The following is a 13,241-nucleotide window of genomic DNA, read 5'->3' as shown; positions in this document are numbered from 1 at the left end:
ATCAGCCCCCAGCTATCTCCGCATCACAGGTGTGTAACAGCCCCCAGCTCTCTCCCCATCGCAGGTAATTTTAAGCCCCCAGCTCTCTCCCCATCACAGGTATGTGAGAGCCCCCAGCTGTGTCCGCATCACAAGTGCCTGACAGCCGCCAACACTCTCCCCTTCACAGGTATGTGACAGCCCCCAGCTCTCTCCACATCACAGGTATGTAACAGCCACCAGCTTTCTCCGCATCCCAGGTGAGTGACAGCCCCCAGCTCTCTCCCCATTACAGGTGAGTGACAGCCCCCAGCTCTCTCCCCATCACAGGTGATTTTAAGCCCCCAGCTCTCTCCCCATCACAGGTATGTGACAGCCCCCAGGTGTCTCCACATCACAGGTGCCCGACAGCTCCCAACTCTCTCCCCATCAAAGGTATGTGACAGCCCAGAGCTGTCTCCGCATCACAGGTGCCTGACAGCCCCCAACTCTCTCCCCATCACAGGTATGTGACAGCCCCCAGCTGTCTCCGCATCACAGGTGCCTGACAGCCCCCAACTCTCTCCCCATCACAGGTATGTGTCAGGCCCCAGATGTCTCCACATCACAGGTATGAAACAGCCACCAGCTCTCTCCGCATCACAGGTGAGTGACAGCCCCCAGCTCTCTCCCCATCACAGGTGAGTGACAGCCCCCAGCTGTCTCCCCATCACAGGTGAGTGACAGCCCCCAGCTGTCTCCCCATCACAGGTGCCTGACAGCCCCCAACTCTCTCCCCATCACAGGTATATGATAGGCCCCAGCTGTCTCCACATCACAGGTATGTGACAGCCCCCAGCTGTCTCCCCATCACAGGTGTGTGACAGCCCCCAGCTCTCTCCGCATCACAGGTGCCTGACAGCCCCCAGCTCTCTCCCCATCATAGGTATGTGACAGCCCCCAGCTGTCTCCGCATCACAGGTATGTGAAAGCCCCCAGCTCTCTCCCCATCACAGGTGTTTGACAGTCCCCATCTCTCTCCCCATCACAGGTGTGTGACAGCCCCCAGCTCTCTCCCCATCACAGGTGAGTGACAGCCCCAAGCTCTCTCCACATCACTTTTGTGTGACAGCCACCAGCACTCTCCCCATCACAGGTATGTGACAGCCCCCAGGTCTCCCCCATCACAGGTGAGTGATAGCCCCCAGCTATCTCCCCATCACAGGTGTGTGACAGCCCTCAGCTCTCTCCCCATCGCAGGTAATTGTAAGCCCCCAGCTCTCTCCCCATGACAGGTATGTGACAGTCCCCAGCTCTCAGCATCACAGGTGCCTGACAGCCCCCAACTCTCTCCCCACCATAGGTATGTGACAGCCCCCATCTGTCTCCACATAACAGGTATGTGACAACCCCCAGCTCTCTCCCCATCACAGGTGTTTGACAGTCCCCATCCCTCTCCCCATCACAGGTGTGTGACAGCCCCCAGCTTTCTCCCCATCACAGGTGAGTGACAGCCCCCAGCTCTCTCCCCATCACAGGTGAGTGACAGCCCCCACCTCTCTCCCCATCACAGGTATCTGACAGCCCCCAGCTGTCTCCGCATCACAGGAGCCTGACAGCCCCCAACTCTCTCCACATCACAGGTATGTGACAACCACTAGCTGTCTACGCATCACAGGTATGTGTGAGCCCCAGCTCTCTCCCCATCACAGGTGTGCGAAACCCCAGTGCTCTCTCCCCATCACAGTTATGTGACAGACCCCAGTATCTCCACATCACAGGTATGTGGCAGCCACTAGTTGTCTCCCCATCTCATGTATCTGAGAGCCCCCAGCTGTCTCCGCATCACTAGTGTGAACGACAGCCCCCAATCTCTCTCCCAATCACAGGTATTTGAAAGCCCCCAGCTCTCTCTCCATCACAGGTGTTTAACGGTCCCCATCGCTTCCCATCACAGGTGTGTGACGCCCCCAGCTGTCTCCCCATCACAGGTATGTGAAAGCCCCCAGCTGTCTCCGCACCACAGGTGCCTGACAGCCCCCAACTCTCTCCCCATCACAGGTATGTGACAAGCTCCCAGCCGTCTCCACATCACAGGTATGTGACTGCCCCCACTGTCTCCCCATCCACAGGTATGTGACAGGCCCCAGCTGTCTTCCCGTCACAGGGGTGTGACAGCCCCCAGCTCTCTCCTTATCACAGGTGTGTGACAGCCCCCCTTCTCTTCTGGCCACCACTCCCCCATTTGGCCACAGCCTCCTCCTTCCCGATGCCCCACAAAATCCTCCCATCTATTCACTTTACCCTGGGAACCAAACTTCCCCAATGTAAGGCATAGTCACAGCCAAGCCTTGTTCTCGAGAACAGAGGGTTCGCTGGGCTGCTAAGCTCCGTGCTCTTCTACAGAACATATCTTCCATGGATTCTGTCTCTACATGGCTTTGTGTCCTTGATCCTGTCACTAGATCCCTTAGGATCTCAGACCGCTGACCTACAAAACTAGACCAGACCCAATGCCCTCTAAAGCCCCTTCTATTTCTGAGACCATGATTCTATGTGTTTTCTCCACAGTAGTCTCCCCCGGTCCTCTCTGTGACCCTTTTGTGTACCGTGTGAAGGTTCAGGGTCATACAGGTGTTCTGTTGTTCCTCCCTCTGCATCTTCAGGTGAGGCCACACACCTGTGTCTTGTCGACACCTCCCCCGAAAGGTTTCACTGTCTTTGTCCTCTCCTATATGAAGGTCATGAATGAATCACCAATCCCCAAATTCCCTGGCAAATGCCGGTGCTATCAGACAGAGCCTGTGAAAACAGCCTAAATCAAGCCTGTCCTTTGCAGAAGAGATTTCCGACTTAACCATGCAGATTGCGGAAATGAGCAAGAATCTTCAGGAATTGGAGAAGACCAGGAAGCAAGTGCAGCAAGAAAAGTCAGACCTCCAGGCTGCCCTGGAAGAGGTGGAGGCACGTGTCTGAGATGTGAAGGAGGGCGGGGCGCTGAGGAAGGGGACTAGACCACCCCCAGGGGCCCTTCCTGCAGGAGGCACTGGGGCTCCAATGGGAAGAATCCAGCCCCACCCCCGCCCTGGGGGGGACCAGCTGCTCTCTGCTGCCTCGCCTCATGAGTGTTCTCTAGTCCATCGTATTTCTCCTATTGAATAATAACTTGTTCATTATGTCCTCAACGTCTTCCTCTCAGAAAGCAAGAACTCAATCACCAAACATCCTGAGAGCCAGCTCAGAATCCCTTAGTTTTAACAGAGAGTTATACACGGTCATCTTTGGCTGCTGGGAATTCTGTGTGGTCCAAAGAGTGCAGGATCCTGATGCAATCACCAGCTGTGGCCAGTGAGGGGCGGATGCTTAAGAGGGTCTAGGGAAATTTGCACTGTGCAGGATAACAGGAGAGCAATTCCTCTGTCTTTCTCTGTCTTTTTTGAGCAGAGGTTGGCCCCTGACTTATGGTCACTATTTAAAAAGACACAGTAATCAAAATTTTTACCAATTGAAAACGATGCTCTGTCCTTCTCAAGACATAAGATTGTTAACAACAAAGCTTCAGTTCTAGTTTCATTCCTAGTAACAATTTGGGAGCAAACTGTTTGACCTTTTTGAGTACTGTTCTATTTATTTGTAAAATGAGCCTAATAATACCCTTTTTATCCTAATGGGGATGAAAAACCTCATTCAAGAAGGTGGCTGCCCCCGGCAATCCCAATCACTCCTTTACTTTTATCAGGGTTCCTTGAAGCATGAAGAGGGCAAGATTTTGCGTGTCCAGCTAGAGTTGAACCAGCTGAAATCTGAGCTTGACCGCAAGATCACTGAGAAGGAAGAAGAAATCGAGCAGCTGAAAAGAAACAGCCAGCGGGCAGCAAAGGCCATGCAAAGCGTGCTGGATGCTGAGATCCGGAGCCGGAATGTTGCTCTGAGGCTGAAGAAGAAGATGGAGAGAGACCTCAGTGAGATGGAGATTCAGCTGGGCCACTCCAACCGCCAGGTGGCAGAGACCCAGAAACACCTGTGCTCAGTCCAGAGCCAGCTCAAGGTGAGTGCACGGCCCCTGGAGGAGCCTGGCGGGACCTCAGCCTGCCCTGGGCTCCGGTCTCACCCCTGGTTTCTCGTGAAGGACTCCCAGCTGCATCTGGATGACGCCCTGAGGAGCAGCGAGGACCTCAAGGAGCAGCTGGCCCTCGTGGAGCGCAGGAATGGCCTCTTGCTGGAGGAGCCGGAGGAGAGGAAGGTGGCCCTGGCGCGGACGGAGCGCACCCGCAAGCTGGCGGAGCACGAGCTGCTGGAGGCCAGCGACCGCGTGCAGCTCCTTCACTCCCACGTGTGTCCGTCCTCACTCCACTCTGGGTCCACCCTGGAGGCAGGCAGGACCCAGGCTTGACGGAGAGGAGTTCCCACCGCTCCTTCCAGGCTAGTGGTCAAGACAAACTTTCATTAGGCCTAGTTCTCGGAATAACTTTGTCTCTAGATGGACAGATTGCTGAGCTTTCTTTTATCTGAAGATAAAAGATCATGGGGAAATCAGAGCAAGGCATGACAAATTATTGCATAAAAGGGCTGGAAAAGGCTTCACAGAGGCAGTAACATTTAAGCTGCAAGCTTAGAAAATTAGGATTGTCTTTTGAAATAATTACTTTTAGGAAAGTTAAAGAATTCCTTGTTTCATTTCTTATTTTTTTGGACCACACCACATGGCATACGGGATCTTAGTTCCCCAACCAGGGATCGAACCCGCGCCCTGCGCGGTGGAAACACAAAGCCCTAATCACTGGACTGCCAGGGAATTCCCCCAAAATTCCTTGCTTTAAAAACTATTTTTTGAATTAGCCAAAAAACTAGAAAAATACCAACCATATTGTTAGCATTTTAGGATCTCCTATTCTAGGCTCTTGTTTCTATACATAAATATGATATTTTTTGTAAACGTGATCAATCCTTTTGCACCTTTTTTTCATTTAACAACGTGTTGTGAACATATTTCTATATTTTAAAATAGTTTTCTATGATACAGTTTTTTAATGGCAGAAAAGCAGTCCATTTTAGTTGTGTATTATGGCACATTTATTTAATCAGTCTTCTACGGTTGGATATTTTTAGACTGTTCCCAATAAAAATTTTATGATTAGAAGATTGTATGACTACCTTCTTCATAATTAAATTTTCACATATATCCATGATTACTATTTCCTTAATATTCCTAAAAGTAAGTATATTCCTGGAAGTATATATTCATGGTCAAAACAGCAAAGACATTTATGATATGTTGTAAATTGGTCTTTAACAAAGTTGTCCCAATTTTTACTCCCATGGGGAAAATAAGTGAGAGTGCTTAGCTATTATTTTTTTTAATCTTCACCGATTTTATGGTTGAAAATGCCTCATTTTAAAAATTCTTATTTCTTTGATTACTAATGAGGTGGAACATTTTGTCGTATTTGTTGGCTATTTGTATTTCTTCTGGTGTGTCTTAGCTATTTGTACTTTTGCCCTTTTTTCTTAATGATTTGTCTTTTTTACATATTAAGGAAGGAAATATTTTTTCAGTAATGCACATTGCAAATGTTTTCTCGTTTGTCATCATCCTAACAACTCTGTTGTCCCCCAGAGAAGGGGCAGGAAAGAGGGAAAGAGGAGGAAGGGGAGGAGAAGAGAAGGAAACACCTTCTCCTAGCAGGAAAGACCCAAACACATTCTTCATGCCAGCCTCCCAGGGACGTGGTCACCAGCACCTGTACACTTTCAATGTGAAACAATTTTTTGGCTAAAACCTACAAGGCTGTAGACACACGAGTAACACAAGTAAACACCAGGGAAGTCAGAGCTCCCCCCAAATTCTTTAAATGCTTATTTTTAATTATTCCCAGTTCTCTTCTATTAAAACAAACTTGGGCTTGTCCTTCACATGGACCCCTCCCTGGACGGAGGAACTAGATCCCATGCCACCCTCTTTGATACTTTGATTCCTGGGTCGGCAGGGAACCCTCCGCCAACCTCCCCTCTGGCGTGGTGAGGCACCTTGACTGTCCTCCAACCCCAAGCTGCCCAGTTATCTTAGTTCCATGAACCTTACAGAGGCCTAGAGAGAATTCCCAGGGAAGCTGGTGGAAGACAGCTTCCCAGGGCCGGTGGGCGGGGCCTCTTCTGGAACAGTGCCCAGAGCTGCCTGTTCCACTGGTAGGTTTCAAGGTTGCTCCAGTGAGTCTGCAGGCCCAGAGCCGCCCTCTCTGTGGCTACTGGGATGCCCAGGGATTGGCTGCCGCCTCCACCACCGGGCTCTCTCTGGCTTGAGGAACCGGGCCCCAGGTGGTGACCTGCGCTCTCAGCGGCTGCCCTGCCCCCTCACGACTTCAGGAACGGCAGACACAGCTATGAAATCAACAATACCTGTGTAGTGCTTTATCACCGAAAAATACTTTCACAGACTTTGTCTCATTTGATCCCCACATTCAAGGCAGTTTGGGCAGGAATTATCATCACCATTCTAAATACACCGAAACTCATACTCAGTGATGACAACTGACTTACTTTGGATCGATCAGCTGGACCGGGGCCTGAAACACACCTTTGACTCTACCTGGCCCAGGTTCTCTCCATGACCCCTGCCACCTTCCTTGATCAGGAAGCCCTCACCGAGCTGCATGGCCCCAGAGGAGGCGTCACTTTTTTGCAAAGCCTGGTCCGCGAGGCAAGGCGCGTGCGCCCGGGGATGCTCCTGCCCAAAGACGGCGTCTCGTTGTCACTCGCACAAAGCCACGGCACGGACTCGTGGAGGCCTTGGGGACCACATATGTCCCTGAGCCCTAGGAGGAGACATCTGCGCAAAATATAATTAGAGCATCTTGAGTTTACCCTAAAACAACCGGCACATGAGTGGGTGAAAAAGCCTGGGAGGCGTGACCTGACCTCTGTGTTCTCTTCTGGGTGCAGGTGCAGGAGTTAGATAGCGGGCTAGAGGCTGAGCAGAAGGGGGGAGCCGAGGCCCCGAAGGGCGCGCACAGATACGAACGCAAGGTGGAGGAAATGACTTACCAGGTAGGCAACGGCTCTCCTGCATCCCCCGGATCAGACCGGACAGAAGCGGCGGGGGAGGGGGCCCGGGGCCCTGGCACCGACGCTGTGTTGGCAGGCCGAGGAGGACCGCAGGAACATACTCAGGCTCCACGACCTGGTGGGCAAGCTGCAGGCCAAAGTGAAGGCTTCCAGGAAGCAGGCGGAGGAGGCCGTGAGTAGGGGGTCCCGGGGGCGCCCTGGCCCCGAGCAGGAGTCCGTCCGTGTTTCACAGCGCCCGCGGCAGCTAAGGCCTGAGTTTCACAGCGCCCGCGGCAGCTGAGGCCTGAGTTTTCATTTGCAGGCTATAAACACAAGCTCAGGACGCCTGCCCTTTCCCTCCCCGGTCTGCATTATGCAAACCTGCCCCCCCTCCCCCTCCCCTGGGCTTCCTGCCTCATCAGTCCTGGCCCCGCCCCTCCATCCCTTCCCTCTGCCTCAGCCCACCTGGCTTTAATCCCACCCACACTGGCTGACTCCACCCACCCCCAACTTACTCAGAATTCCCTGCCCTGTGAGCTAACCTTGAACACCTGACCCTAATTCACATCATCCCATCTCAGCCCTGGCCCTGGCTTCTACCACCTCCATCTTTCCCTGGCCTCCCTAGCTCCCACCCTCCAGGTCATCCTTTTTTATCTGCCCTTGAGCAAACAGGTGAAACCAACAGTGAGGAAATAGTTTGGGCTGAAACCAACATTTCCCAAATATCTTCTGGGGACACTAGGTCTGGAGGATGTTAATAGCAGGAAGTTGGGGCAGCAGGTGGGGGGGAGGGGTAGGTATTTTACAGAAAAGAAATCGTTTGGGAAACTCTGGGTTACACAGAGTTGGATGGGTGGCTTTACTTCAAGGATTTCTCAGATTTTGCAGGTAACATGGGATGGACCCCATAGTGGAAAAGGCGCTCTAGATTGTAGCATTTCCCACCCTTTAATGGACCTTGGCATCTCTGTACCGGAGGCAGAGCCTCCCACAGGACTTGTCCTGAGGAACAGAACCTGGGGGAGTCTGCCCTAGATAAATGACTGAGGATATGGCTTCCCCCCGTCCTCTTTACTCCCCGCCCAAGAGCCTGGTGCTTCTGTCCTGACCTCTGGGAAGCAGATCTGAACTGGTTAAGTTGGGGGAGGATCAGTACAGTTGCAGCAGGACTGGCCAGGCTGGAGGGGCCCCGGGAGGCCGCCTTCATCAGAAACCCCTGGATGGCCCTCAGACTCATACAATGCCCTGACTGCAGGCAGACAGTACTGGGAGCAGGCCCGGGGCGGGGGGGGGGGTGCGGGGGGGGCGGCGCTGGACCTTTGGTCTCTGACAGCTCCACATGCCTTGGGACACTTGGATTTCCTCCAAAGAGCTCTGGGGTTGGGGGGATGGCAGAGAGGCGGGGTGCAGGGGGACATGCAGGCACCCTGGGGGGCAGCAGACCCGCAAGGCAGTGTACACAGGAGCCAGGGGCACCGTCTTCACCGCTGCAGAGCTCAGCTTTCCCTCCTCTGCCCTCAGGGAACTGGGGGCCCAAGCTCTCCTGGTTCCCCCCAGAGGCCATCAGGGACCGGGGGCCTCAGCGCCAGAGTGAGGGACTCCCTCAGCCTCCTGCCCCCTCCCCCTTCCGTCCAGGAGCAGAAGGGCAGCACGCAGCCGTCCAGGTGCCGGAGGGCCCAGCACGAGCTGGAGGAGGCCAAAGACCGGGCGGACATCGCCGAGTCCCGGCTCAGCAAGCTGAGGGCCGAGAGCCGAGACATGGGGGCCCAGGTGAGAGCAGACTTCCTCCCCAGACGTCCTAGGACCCAGGACCAGGCAGCACCCAGCAGAGTTTGGAGGGTGCCTGTCAGCGCATCTTCCCCGCTGCTGGCCGTGCATCCACGAATGTCTCTGCTTTAGCCTGGACCCCCGTGGTTCCAGGCTCACGGGAGCAGTGCGGGACCAGGGGCCAGACCACCCTATCATCCCCACCCCTCCCTGTTGCAAGAGGCGCTGCCCAAGAAGCCCCTGCTTTTGGAAGGATTCCCCCAACTCCGGGAGCTCGACTGGTTTGTTTTTACAACGCACAAAGGGGGATAAAGCCACGCCTGAATATTTTTCTGAGGCTCCAGCATCTCCAGCTGCCCCCACTTGAAGACAGTGCCTCGCCTCACCTTTGGTTTAACTCATTTCCTGCGTAGGATTCTTTTTCTCCCCCCAGAAGATGGAAGAATGAGCCCTTCCCAATGCCCGTTGCCATGGGACACCTCGGGAAAACGGAGAGAAGGTGTCGTGAGAAATAAATTCTCCTGACTACTGGGATCCCTGGCTCTGCTGTGTTTATCATCACCGTCCATTCCTCCTCCGTGCGGTGGTTTTCAGATTCTTGCCAGGTTTATTTATAAACTATAAAGAAAGTAAGGGATGTGAAAGCAGACCCTCCTGGCCCCGAGAAGGAAAGGTGGAAATCCAACCCATCGCGAGATAGATCACCAGCTCCCCAGCAGTTAAAAATAAAAACCCTTTCAGACAATCATACCCCTTTTTCTGCCTAGGAACTCATAATTCTTTCCAATTCAGTTCCCCTAAATTTACAGACAGGGAAACTGGACCCAGCTAGACTAAGCACTCTGACTGTAGTTGTCTAGGGCGGTGGGAGACTAGACCCCAAGATCCCAGGCCCCCCAAGCAGGGCTCTTTCCACCAAGCAGCTCTACTTTTCCATCCCGTCCCCCCCAGCGGCCGTGTCTCCACTCCTCTCAGACCACCCACAGCTCCCAGAACATCTTTGGAGGTAGTAGGCGCTCCTGAACCTGGGATTCATTCCTGGGAGGACAGATGCTTCGGGGAGGACTGCCTAGGGGCTGGCCTATCCTGCAAGCCCTGCTCCTCCTCTCCACACACATGGATCCTCCCCCCCGGTGCTTGAGCCAAGGGTGAGGGGCGCAGCTAGTCTCAGGGTCACTCCCAGATCCCAGCCAGATCTTGCTGAGTGTGATTATGTTGGCTTGCTTACCCTGAAGGGTAGTAAAGCAGCAGGACAAACAAGCACAGGATCAGAAGCCAAGACTAAATCTGAGCCTCGGCCTGACCACGTAGTAGCAACAGCTGAGTGGCCTGGGTTGGCCGCATACATTCCCTGAACCTGAGTTGCCTCAATGGTCAGACTGACCCGTGTGGTCAGGGGCATGGACTTCGGGTTCCAGCAAACCTGCATGGAATCCCAGTATTATCACATACCAACTGTGTGGCCTTGGGCAACTTAAGACTAATGGTCTGAGCCTCAATTTCCTTATTCTGTAAGGCAGAGATACCAATAAAAATCACAGCTTCCCTGGGACAGATGGGGGGTTGGGGTGTTGGCAAGGGGTGCAGGGTTTCTGGCTTACTATGTACCAGGCACTGAGATGCACTCTCTAACATCTTAGATCGTCCCTTCTCTCTGGCCTTCTAGATCCTCCTTTCCATCTCATCCCCAGCCCACCCCTTGTGCCTTTGACACAGTGGGGTTGGAAGTTAAGGATGGGTGGCACCAGTAGTGGTGGCAGGAAATGATTCTGAGGTCGGGTGATCTCAGATGTCTGACATCACCATCACCATCATCACCATCATCACCATCACCATCATCACCATCATCACCACTATCATCACCGTGCTCACCATCATCATGGCTAAACTTGAGGACTCAAAGAGTCATTAAAAATGATCTCTTCGGGCTTCCCTGGTGGCGCAGTGGTTGGGAATCTGCCTGCCAATGCAGGGGACACAGGTTCGAGCCCTGGTCTGGGAGGATCCCACATGCCGTGGAGCGGCTGGGCCCGTGAGCCACAATTGCTGAGCCTGCGCGTCTGGAGCCTGTGCTCCACTACGGGAGAGGCCGCGATGGTGAGAGGCCCGCGCACCGTGATGAAGAGTGGCCCCCGCTTGCCACAACTGGAGAAAGCCCTCGGACAGAAGCGGGGACCCAACACAGCCATAAATAAAATAAATAAAAATAAACATAGAATAATCATTAAAAAAAAAAAAAAAGAGGCCAGTGGAGGTCGTGGGAATTTGAGCTCTCATTTGCCTCTTTAAAAAAAAAAAAAAAAAAAAAAAAAGATCTCTTCAATCTCCTCAATTTTACAGACAAGGAAACCAAGGCTGTTCTCAAAGCCCCCAGATACCAGATCCTAATCCTACATTTCTGCCACCCTACTGCATCGCCCTCCCAATAAAAGTAATACAATTTCAAATACACGAACAATTTTGTATGATGCTGAGTATTTATGGGACCGTTTTCCTCTTTTCCATCCTGGCCTCCCAACAAGCCCATCAGGAGGTCAGGCAGATATTAATACCTTCATTTTCTAACGGGGTTGCAGATGGACCGTGGCTTTTCCAATGCTGAGCGGGAGCTGACATGGCAGCTCTTCGGACACACCGTACAGCACAGAGTCTCACACACACAGTGGCCTTCCCTCTGTGCGGGCGTGGGCTTCCGTGGTGAGAGCCCTGGGGGCCAACCTGCCGGCGTCCCAGTCTTGCCCTGCCATTCATAGCTGTGTGATTTGGAACATCTTACTTCATGACTTTAAGCCTCAGCTTCCTCACGTATAAAACGGGATGTAACAATGTACTTTAGAGGGCTTTACTGAGAAGTAAGTGAGAATATGCAAGGAACGCCCTTGGTCTGGAGCCAGACACACAGTTTGTACCCTGGTAGCCTGTCATCATGGCGGGCAGAGGTAACACATGGTCTAAGGGCACAGGGGGAGTGTAAGACAAGGGTCCAGATGGGCTGGGGCTTTGACTGTGTCTCTAAGGAGCTTCCTCTGGTTTGAGGAGCTAACACACCATGCATTTGAGGGTCATCAAAAAAATTTCCTGTGGAATCACTCCCTTCTGACACCCCAACAGAAGCAGATCTGAATTCCATCAGCTCAAACACTCCCCAGGTCACCTGGAGCTGCCTAGCATCTCTGCACTGACCTGGTCCCCCACCTCCCCACCCTGGGCCCCCAGGTCTCCAGCACATCATACTTTCCAGAAGGCCTTGGGCAAGTAAGGGAATGTCTCTGAGCCTCAACATGGGGTAGGAAGTCCTGGAACTTCCTACCTCAGGATGAAGTTGTTGAAAGATTCCTGCGTGATGCTGTGCAAGAGATTTCCCCCAGAAACGCAGTACTGCGCTAACTGGAGATGTTTTACTAACAAGAATGACAATAATAATGATATCGTTGTTGTTGTCATTATTATTATCATCATTCAGCAGTGAAACCTAGCCACCAAACCTGGGCTTCGAGTTCTGGGGCCTGGGAGAACAGAACCTACCCGGACCCACAGGCCTCTTCAAAACAGAGCTTTGCTGCCACCTCCTGGCTATGGAAAGACATGCTTTTCATTTTGCAAATGACCTAGAGATTGCACCCCTGAAGTCTTGACATTAGACGTTCAGAGTCAGAGGTGTCCTTGGGAATCAGGATCATCCTATCCAGGCCACTGGTTTTGCAGATGAGAAAATTCAGATTCGTGACAGGATCTGGTAACCCCACAGGATGAAGTGTCAGAGCCAGACGCCCAGGTCTCGGGGCTCCCAGACCAGGGCCCCCTCAACTGAGTGTCCGTAGAAGAGGACCCTGCAGAATCTGAGATGGAGGCCTAGGACCGGACAGGCACCGAGTGGGCCCCAGTGATGGCCCTGGCAGCAGAGGGTGGGACCATGGCCAAGGGTCTTCTCCCAGACCCCACTCTCCTCACCCCAGGAACCACCGGGCTGGAAGAGAAGTGCTGGCCCCAGAGTAGAAGGCAGTGGACCTCCACAAACAGCCCTCTGCCCCTAGCAGGGATGGGCGATCAGACCCCGGGTTTCTCTGGGATGAAGGTGGCCCGTGGAGCTTCCAAAAGTGAGTCTCTTGGCCCTTTTCCTAGGCCCAAGACAAAGAATCAGGGCGTCCACTCCACAGTGAGATACCCAAGTCAAGACCTTTGCCATCGGATCCTTCACACCCCTCCCACCTTTCTCCTGTCCCAGAAGGGGTCGAAACAATGGGTTTCCTTGCCCTCTGGCCTTTGGGTGGATCCAGCCAACGGGGAGCTGAGACAGAAAAGCAGAGGGGAAGAGGAGAGAGAGGCCCTTTATTCCCTGCATCCCTCCCTGCAGGCAAAGGTCCCATTTCCTTCAGGCATCGCACTCCCCAGCCCTCTCTGTGTCCATCTCCAGTGACCGGTCCCCTCACCCCGCTTGCACCTGGAGCTCTGCCCTACCCCTGTGGCCTCCC

General features: G+C 53.3%; 1 protein-coding gene across 1 annotated transcript; it reads left to right on the top strand.

Annotated features, from left to right (window-relative positions):
• Positions 1–1,246: 1,246 nt before the first annotated feature.
• On the top strand, positions 1,247–8,901 carry LOC118887380 (myosin-13-like). Its single transcript, XM_036838176.1, has 8 exons — positions 1,247–1,253; positions 2,577–2,624; positions 2,798–2,922; positions 3,698–4,006; positions 4,088–4,345; positions 6,898–7,002; positions 7,097–7,192; positions 8,638–8,901. Exons 1-8 carry the CDS (start codon positions 1,247–1,249, stop codon positions 8,899–8,901), a joined length of 1,212 nt encoding a protein of 403 aa, XP_036694071.1.
• The last annotated feature ends 4,340 nt before the right edge of the window (positions 8,902–13,241 follow it).

Source organism: Balaenoptera musculus, chromosome 20 (genome assembly GCF_009873245.2).
Source record: "Balaenoptera musculus isolate JJ_BM4_2016_0621 chromosome 20, mBalMus1.pri.v3, whole genome shotgun sequence".
Lineage (NCBI taxonomy): Eukaryota > Metazoa > Chordata > Mammalia > Artiodactyla > Balaenopteridae > Balaenoptera > Balaenoptera musculus.
The sequence above is the reverse complement of the archived record's forward strand: the minus strand, read 5'-3'. Positions and strand labels throughout refer to the sequence as shown.